Genomic DNA, 10,193 nt, shown 5'->3' on the forward strand with positions numbered 1-10,193 from the left:
TTGCAGCCCTAATGATGGCCCTTCCGAGCTGATAATGTCTAGGGCTTTAGCGACTTCGTTGGCACCACCAATAATAGTCCCATCATCCAAGTACCAAGCATGAAATGGGAGGTTACAATCACTTTGTACCCGGAGAACAAAAGGGTGTAATGCTAAGGCAAAGAGGAGGGACCCAAGGGGGTCTCCCTGCTAAACCCAGTAGTAGCTCCTATACAGTCATCACCAACGTACACCAACGTACAACCTAATCGTACAACCAAATAAAAATCAAACTTAGGTTTCTAGTGAATAACCCAAACTTTCCTACCACTAACTCACAAACGAAGATATAAGTGGTGTGTGATTGAAAATATATAATATTTAATAATTCCAAATTCTATAATAACATATTAGTTATTTAAATATAAATTTTGTATCTTATGGTTTACTCATCTTCTTATCCTCACGAAAAAGTCGTCTTGTAGTTTTGTTTACTTATAAAACCCCCCAAAATCCCACTCATTCTTCATTTCTTCTCCTCAATACGCCGCCGTTTAACCTCTATTCTCCGATTAACCGGTAATTACTCCGATCACTACTTTTTAATTTTTTTTATTTATCAATTCCGCTTGTTTCCGTTACCGTAATTAACGCTATATTGTTATTATTCTTATTATTATTATTATTATTATTATAGGTTTGAATTAAAACTGAAACTGATTGAATTGAGACGAGTTTGACCTAGTTTTATAGCGCCTAATTATTCATAATTTAGAAGAAATTAAATTAAATTAAATTAAAATTGTAGGTGCGTAGATATTATATTAATTAAGTAGTTAGGTATCGATTAGAAGCAGCTTAATATCTATTGATTTTTGTTTTATTTGCTATATATATATGACATAAGATTTTGTTAGGACTAGTAGGCGTGTAAATGAACCAAACAAACACAAACGAAACAAAGTTTTCTTGTTCGTGTTCGCTCATTAAGAAGAAAAGCTCAAATCGAGCCGAGCTTAAACGAGGTCAAGCTTTACTTATCGAGCTCGAGAGCCTAGCCGATCCTTTTATTTATATAATTTTTATTTAATGTATATTTATACTTATATATAAAATTATGATAGAGGAACTAAATAATATGTTTTATGTATGTTATATATGAAAATGCAATTAGAAAACACTATGTAAAAATTAATTATAAATGTATACAAATTAATTAATAAATTGTAAACAAGTCGAGCCCGAGCTTTAGAAATAGAGCTCGAGCTTTCTATAAGTTAAACGAGCCTAGTTGAGCTCGTGCTCGGCTCGTTTACACCCCTAAAGTTATATGAGATAATGACCAATTTAGGCTTGTAGGAAGCATGCTATTATATATTTCTTAGTTATTTATGCTCACTAGTGAATTATGTCAGCTTTAGAGGCTTAGGGGGTGTTTGGCTAGCTTTTTTAACAAAGCTTATAGCTTTTTAGCTTTTTTTTACAAAATAAGCTTAACTTGGTGTTTGGTTTAGCTTTTTAAGCTTATGCTTATTAGCTTATATAAGCTAATTTGAAGATTGTTTTTTAGCTTATTTGAAGAAGTGTATTTGTGTAAGGGTGTAAGTTTCTCATTTGCCCTCAAATGGTGGTGGATTAGTAATTATTGAAGCAACTTATTACTCATAACAAATTAAAGAATGGTGGATTTAACAAGTTCTTAAGACACATAATTAACTTGTAGAATATAAGCTAATCCAAACACTTAAAATTGCTTATCAAATAATGGAAAATAAGCTATAAGCTACTTTAAAATCTAAGCATAAACAAAAAAAATAAAAGCTTAATCCATTATCTATTTCTTAAGTTTTGATTATTTTATGATTTTAAACTATCCTTGTGAACAATAGGTAATCTATGGGCAGTTTGCTGGTTTTCATTTGCTGTTTTTTATTTCCTTAAGTAAATAAAGACTAGTGATATACTGATAAGATATTGATGTTGATATATGATATGTATAATAGCTTTTTTTAGTAGAAAACTTGTCCTGAAATTCCAAATAAATGCACTTCTTGTGCAGTTGATAGTGATGTTTCAATAACCTTATAAATTACTATATGACATGCCACCAAATATGCCAGTACACATCCCATCTTTATGTGATATTGTAAGGTGAAAGCATAAATAAAAACACAAAAATAAAAGCATAACCAATTTGACAGTTGGACTGTGTGCCCACTTAGTTATATTTCTTGTTTGATGTACCTTTCAATCTATACAAATTATGCATTTCTATTTTATACAAATTGAATTTAAGTCCTTTAAATGCAATTCCATATTTCAGGAATAAACAAACTCACATTACAAGCAACTGAAATCACAATGGAATTTGAAAACTATATTCCAGACGAATTAAGTCCCGTTTCGTCACATGAAAAATCTTTACCCTGCTTCGACTGCAGTATCTGTCTCGACTTTGCTAAAGACCCTGTGGTTACACTCTGCGGTCATTTATATTGCTGGCCTTGTATCTACAAATGGCTATCTTCTCAAACCGATTCAGACAACAACCCGTTATGCCCTGTTTGTAAATCCGAAATATCGCACACGTCAGTGGTCCCACTCTACGGGCGGGGCAAAACATTACCCGAAAACGAACCCGACACCAAAACATCAAACACAGTTATCCCACCTAGACCGCGACCGCACACGCGTCTGTTAACCACACCCAATCCCACCAGACAGTTTGCTTATGGTAATTCTCACCAAACACCGTATACAAGTTACAATCACAATTCCACCCCTGGAGTTTACAGTCAAGGTGGTTACGATTCGAACGTTTGGATGTATGGAGACATGATTTACGCTCGGGTTTTTGGGAACTCGCAGAGGCTATACGCGTTTCCGAACTCGTATCATTTAGCTGGAAGTAATAATCCAAGATTAAGAAGGCAAGAGATGCAGGTTCACAGATCTTTGAACAGATTGACCATTTTTCTCTACTGCTGCTTATTTTTGTGCCTTCTGCTGTTTTAGGGGGCAGGTTAGTCTTTTTACATATTTTGTGCAGTTATGTATGCTTGCTTATAGCATCATGTGTACATTTTAGATTTAATAATTATATATATGGTTTTGTATAAATGAAATTTTGCTTTTTTATTTATTATTAATAATATTTTTTCAAGTGTAATCATTGTTGCAAAAGTCGCTAGGCGCTCCCAGAGCGGTCGACTGGGGAGTTGCGAGTACTCGGTTTAGGCGGAGAGTACTCGGAGAGTACTCGGACGTGGTAAATTACAAAGAAACTATTTTTTGGGGGCTTATATATATATGTCAAGTATCATAAATCTACTAATATTCATAAAAAAATACGTGGATATCAATATAAATAAAAAAGATACATATTTAAATACTAAAGTATCTAGAATTTGAAAATCGTTAATTAAAAAATTGATAGCCATTCTTTATAATTATAAAATATGAATTATGTTAAAAAATTTTAAAGTCAAAATCGGCTCGAGTTGACCGACTAGATCCGATTGTGGCGGAGGTTGACCACTTTTGATCGATTCCGAGTAACTAAGCGGAGTTAAAGAAAGTCGCGTCGGCACCATGACTTGTAGCCATTACTCAGCGAGTATTCGGAGCCTAGTCGGGATTTTTACCACCCGGTTTGAATTGGCCGGTTGTGGGTCCACCGGTTTGAATTGGTCGGTTGTGGGTCCACCGGTTTTACCGGCAAGCAGGAACTTGTGGTTGGACCGGATATTTTATATTTATTTTCCAAAGTCATTGAGCTTTGACATTTTGTACCATTGTGAATTCGCGATATAAGAAGTTTCGTATTCTGTTTTAAGTTAGTTTAAATACACACATCCGGTTTTTGAAACCCCTTCGACCGGTTCGTTAACTGGTTCGATTATGAAAACGTTGTGTTTGTATAAACTTGTGATTCATGTTTTATTAAAACAAAAATCGTTTAGGGTACAGTTAGTTAACCAAGTTTGACCGGCTTTCTCATACATCTGCATGTGCTTAGTTGGTCGAGTTTGACCATTTCAATTTTCGAGGCGATTTTCGCTCTTAATATTTTATGTATAAATTTATGGTTTTTGCATCTTTCTTGGTACAAATGAAACTGATACAATACCTGTATTTGCACCCGTATTTAAAACCAATAAAAATGAGTATCAAGTGCCTTATCAAATTTATTCATACCCCCACTACGGATGGTGTAATAGGTTGTGCATAAAAAACTTGAAAAAAAAGTATAATGTGTTAGTATGAAGTTAATTAAATAAATACAACTACCTCATTTTATAATATATCTTAAATAATATCTTATCATATTATATTTGTTAAATTATGAAGAAAACTCCATATTTTTTTATATAGAAAAATAAGTACTTGATATCTAAATAAATTTAGCCACTTAATATATATTATGTTTATATATAAAATTATAATTAAAAAAATACATGAATAACAATAAATGAGTCGACCTCGAGCTTGAAAAACTACTCACAAGCCGAGTTAGAACTTTAAAAATAAAATTTTAAACCAGTCGAGCTTTAGCTCAAACTCTATGTAAGTTTGAGGAGCCTAGTCGAGCTCGGGCTACACCCCTATAAAAAAAATCAACCTCCATGATGTGTTTGGCCGTATCTATTTTAAAAGTGATCTTCAATTATACTAGAGATAGACATTTGGGTCCCTTGATAGCAAATAAAGAAAAAAAGTTTTGATTAAATCAGGTTTGTCATTTAAAAAATGGTAACAAAGAAAAAAATATATATATTTGATTTACAAAGAAAAAAAAATTAATCATAAAAAAAAGTTATTAATTCTCACTTATCCTACTTATAAATTAGTTTGATTGATTGCTTATTATAATATACATGTATGGGGAAAAATAGTTTGATCATTATTTATATACCATAGCATACGCATATCTGTATAAGAAAAAACAAAATTTGAAAATACGAACCATTGACAAAATTCCCAAATAAAAAAAATAAATAAACAAATAAATAAATGTGAGAGGTAATCCAGAGGGCTTTAAGACTATACCTATCGGCAATAATTCAAGATTGCAAACCCTCAATTATTTTAAAAAAAAAGAAAAGAAAAAATGGATTTAATTAACCAATCGGTTCGGTGGCTCAAACGAGATTGTAATCTCAAATTTGGCCAACTTGTGACCACATGTCACAATGTGAGTGGGTGTAATTTTATTTTCTTTTTCCTTTTTTATTCTCACCAATTAAATATATATATTTTTTGATTTTTGTTTTATAACTTGTTATATGTAACTTTAAAAAAAATATATAAAAACATAGTCTTACTTAGTTTTTTTATGAGCATTCCGGCATAAATTTCGTTAAAATGGAGTTCTTTAAAAAATCGTATATTTAAAATAAAATTAAAATTTTATCTATTATTGAATTATTTTCTGGATAAGATTTACAATCTAAAAAATCAAACAATATCTCATTCAGAAAAATAAATTAAATATCTAAATTCGTATTTTAACCTTAAAAATATTATAAGAACTTTCATATTCACTTACACCGTCCATATCTATCTGATTTCATATTCCTATCATGAATCATCAATTTTGAATTTATTTAATAAAAAAAATATAATTACTTAATTATATTTATATAGTTAATCAAAACTAATTATAAATTGAATTTATTTAATAAAAAAAGGATGAGATTGGGTTGTTAATGGTAGTAAAAGATTGGAGTGGGTTAAATTTTGTAGATTGAAGAGAGAAAAATTAATTTTATAATGTAAGATTGAAATTGTGAGATTGTTGATGGGGATAGTCTAAGAGCCAATGGTATTTTTGTCCATTTAAATACGCAACTTCTTAACACCATATACAAGTAAACTTAGCGCATCATATACATATCAGGAAAGGGTACATGCGTAATCAAAACTCGTTACTTGGACACGTAAAATGTTGGGTGCGGGAAGAGTTTCACGCGTATACACTCTGCTCTCAATTTATGTTGCGGGTTTTGTAAGAATTTATTGAAAAATATTAAGTTTGGTGGTGTATCACTATAACAACCAACCAATTTGTTTTTTTATTGATAAAAAAAATAATATGGCATGTTAGGTCACAATGGCCAAAACGTCACCAAACATTTTTTCTACCTTTGGATAATGATGATGACAGTTTAGAGGATAACATATCATAACATCAAATGCAATTTAAGATATGATTTATTATTAACACGCATTGTCTAACATTCATGATTATAAAAGTATCTTGACAAAGATGTGTGTACATGTATACAAATGGATGTTAGTTGATCAGTTTTTGTGGGACAAGTGAGGCAAGTTAGGGGTAAGCGGGTGTGTTGCGGTTGGCGTTAACTCTTTCGGTTTTGATGCAATCGATGTAACTAGGGATGTAAATGAGCCGAGCTACTCGATCGAGACCGAGCCTAAAAATAAGCTCGTTTAATAAACGAGCCCGAGCTTCATTTATCGAGCTCGAGCCGGCTCGCGAGCCTAAACGAGCCTGTCATTTATATAATTTTTTTTAAATATATATAATGTTATGAAAAACAAAATAAAAATAACTAAATAATATATATTATTTTATACATAAAACTATAATAGAAAAAATATTATAATTAAATAAAAAAATAATTGATAAATAGTAAACGAGTTGAGCCCAAGCCGAGCTCGAGCTTCAAAATCCACACACGAGCCTAGCTCGACCTTTGAAAATAGAACTCGAAACGAGCCGGGCTCGAGCTTTGTGTAAGTTAAACTAGTCGGGCTCGAGTCTAGTCAAGCTCGAGCTCGGCTCGACTCGTTTGCATCCCCAGATGTAACAAATGACATAGAAGACCTAAAATGTATATTTAGAGGTGCACAAAAAACCCGAATATGGAACCAGGCCCGAAAAATAAAACCCGGAACCGGGTTTTTACTACATGAACCCGTACCCCGACCCTACCGTAGGGAATGAATAGGGTATGTATTTCAGTACTAAAACCTGTACCTGGAACCGGACCCGATTCCCCAGTATTGTCTGAAACCCCAGAACTTGTTCCATATCCAAAACCGGGTTTTTCCAATACCCGAAGCCGGGTTTTCAAATACACGATATATACTCGAAATTCCCCAAAAATGTGCAGCCCCTTATAAAACCCAATATATACCTGAAAAAAAAACCCGAAAATTGGGTCCTTTGAAATACCCGAAAATAAATATTCAAATTCGTGGTTTTATAATACCCCACCCTAATCAGGTGCACAGGATATGATTTTTTAGAGACATTACCCGTCTTTAAAGATCCTTAACTCTAATTCTAAGTCTCCAATATCTTCTATCATAGACAATAATGAACACTCCAAATCCATTAGAAAAACACAAATACTAAATATTGGTGGCAATTACTATTCATAGCACTTATTGCAAGAAGACACCAATATTGATATAAGATACTTTTGCATTTTTACCGGTAAATTTAAGATAATTAGATCTAAAAAATAAGTTTGTTACGTGATAGTAAAACTAAAAAGTGGAAGTATATTTAATCTGATATATCACGTAACAATTATATCATTTATTTACTGCTTATAACAGTATTTAATTTATTTTCTATATAACTTAACTAAAAAAGTACTTTATTGTTTAATTTAGCAATGCATATTGGTAGATGATAACTTCCTTGTCAAGTTATCTGAATTTCTTGGGAAAAAAGAAAACGCAATATATATAAAACATCTCATCTTACTCTTACTTCATTCATCTTTATTTCCTTCAACATCTCAATCTCATTCAAAGAATAGGTAAATAAATTTACTGCTTGAGCTTTCATTCATTATTTGACATGCATACATAAGTTACTTTTATATGAAGCAAACGGGTTCATGTCATATGAAGAGAGCCGTTTAAAATAATATCAAAATACTTCACTTTTTATATTCTTTATGGCCACGCATCAGTTTCTTGTAATTTGTTCTAAAAGACCCAAATAATATTAATAAATGCAAATTCTCTTTTTCCCAAATCTAACATGATGTATTTATTGTAGCCACCTGTTAATTAATTGTTTACATGCTGACATATATTTTGATCTACTTACCAGTTGAGTTTAACTTATTTTCATAGTTTAAACTATTTTGTATATAATTTTTTTGTGTTATTATTTTGTATGTTATTTTTACTATTATTCTATATCACTTTTTGTATTTATTTATTACCTTTTATTTTACTATTATTATTATTCGTAGTATTTTTATATTTTTATACTTACTAAACTTAATTTTACTTATTATGTGTTTATTTAGTCTTAATGTTAAATAATAAATTAATTTAAAATATTTTTTTCTAACTATTATTGTATAATACCATTATCACTACCTTTATTTATCTATTTTATTATGACTAATGTTTATTATTATTATTATTATTATTATTATTATTATTATTATTAATTGTATCTAGTATTTTATTTCTCCAAGATCTAAATATGTCCTGTTAAATTCTGTCTTTTTATATTATATAATGTATATGAGTTTCGGAGCCGAGGGTCTCTCTGAAATCAACCTCTCTGTTCTTTGGAATAGAGGTACGGTTAGCCTACATCTCACCCTTTCCGGACCCTGTTTATAGCATTGCTATTTATGTGATCTTACTGGGTATGATTGTTGTTGTAGATGTGGCTAAAAAGAGAGAAGAAAACAATGAGTCCACAAACAGAGAATACCGAAAATCATACGCCTGACCAGATACCAGTACCCATGGTTGATACCAGATATTGTACAAGGAAGAGATCCAAGGAATCTAAGTTCATGGACAATGCAAAGGAAAACTTTAACTCTTTCTTTCATGCCTCTCTTGATGAACACAAGGCTTGCTTTAAAGCAACTTGGCACAAGGTATGCGTTCTTACAAACCCAAGATCATTCATTATATTATACAAAACCGACTCGTTAGTCTTATTTGATTTCAATTTGACAGATGACTGGGAAATTCCAAAGAAAATCTGAGGGATTGGAAGCTCAAACGAAGAACTAATCATTTAGTAGTCGGATTTATCATGTTTCGGTTATTTAACAAGTATATTTTTGGTATTCAGTAAAAACAAGTATGTTACATCTTAGTTCGTCATAATAATTTGAGTAAACTTTTAACTGTTCGGTTTTCTAATAACACCTCCCAAATAATTAATACCGCTTACTTGCTTAGCCCCACAGTATTGATGCAGATTTTGAGATAGTTTTAGTATGTTAATTTACTTAAATAACCTTCAAAAATAAATACATTGACTATTATTGTTTTGAGTTATGTCCATGCTAGTAATTTTGTACATATTTTTAAAGCTTCAGTTACTTTGCTAAACATATAAATATATCTAAAAAGCTACAGCTAACAGCTCATTCCAGCAACCAGCTAGTTGTGCCAAACATACCCTTAGTTTCTACAACTTGACCACCAAGAATCATTTCATCTAAGATGGTATGCATCTGTATAAATTAATAATAAAAATAAAAATATTAATTAATAGGCCAAGTAGTATATAACCGGGTTGTTATCGAATTTCTGATGTGACACTTGGTGAAGAAACACTAAGTGAACCCACAGGCAGATTATAGATAATCTGCCTGTGGGTTAAGTAATGTTTCCCACGAGGATGAGGTCTAGCAGAGAGTTGTTCTTCAATGGACCTGCAAAACAGACACCGTAAGCTCGTCATTGAGAAGGGGGGGTTCCTCCTTGTGACCACCCTCCGGCGTGAGAATCAGACTAGATTGCTCTGAATATAAGTGTATATTAAGAGATTGCTAGATAAGATTGAGATATCAGATGATGTCCTTACCATTCCAAGGTGTTGGAGTATTTATAGCCGAAGGTAGGTTTCCAAGCAGGTACAGCCGGCTGAATAGTATTCCTGTTCTACCAACAGTGGACGTACGCACAGGCCATGCTGGTTGGTGGATAGGTTACGGCCAACAGTAATAAGGTCGGCTGTATACTGTTCCTTTACTGCCGGCTACGCACTGTTCCACCAACTGTAGGCTGCGCACGTCCCCTCGTAAGGGTTGGTGAGTAGGCAGCGGCTAATAGTGACAAAACAGTACTAGAGGGTGCTCCTCCTCGTATTGTTGTCGGTGAGCTGTCACCCTGTGATTAGTTCACGGGCTGCTCTGGTCAAATTGTCTGTTCCGCCCATACCTTAGTAGGTATAGTACGAAAGACCTTCC

General features: G+C 32.3%; 1 protein-coding gene across 1 annotated transcript; it reads left to right on the forward strand.

The window, feature by feature from the left end:
* Positions 1 to 2,332: 2,332 nt before the first annotated feature.
* LOC143534915 (E3 ubiquitin-protein ligase RMA1H1-like) lies at positions 2,333 to 3,135 on the forward strand. Its single transcript, XM_077029282.1, has one exon. It carries the CDS (start codon positions 2,341 to 2,343, stop codon positions 2,992 to 2,994), a length of 654 nt encoding a protein of 217 aa, XP_076885397.1. The 5' UTR covers positions 2,333 to 2,340; the 3' UTR covers positions 2,995 to 3,135.
* Positions 3,136 to 10,193: the final 7,058 nt, after the last annotated feature.

This window comes from Bidens hawaiensis, unplaced genomic scaffold, assembly GCF_021521415.1.
Source record: "Bidens hawaiensis isolate Kalapana, Puna unplaced genomic scaffold, B.hawaiensis_p1.1 tig00010382_1, whole genome shotgun sequence".
Taxonomy (NCBI): Eukaryota; Viridiplantae; Streptophyta; class Magnoliopsida; order Asterales; family Asteraceae; genus Bidens; species Bidens hawaiensis.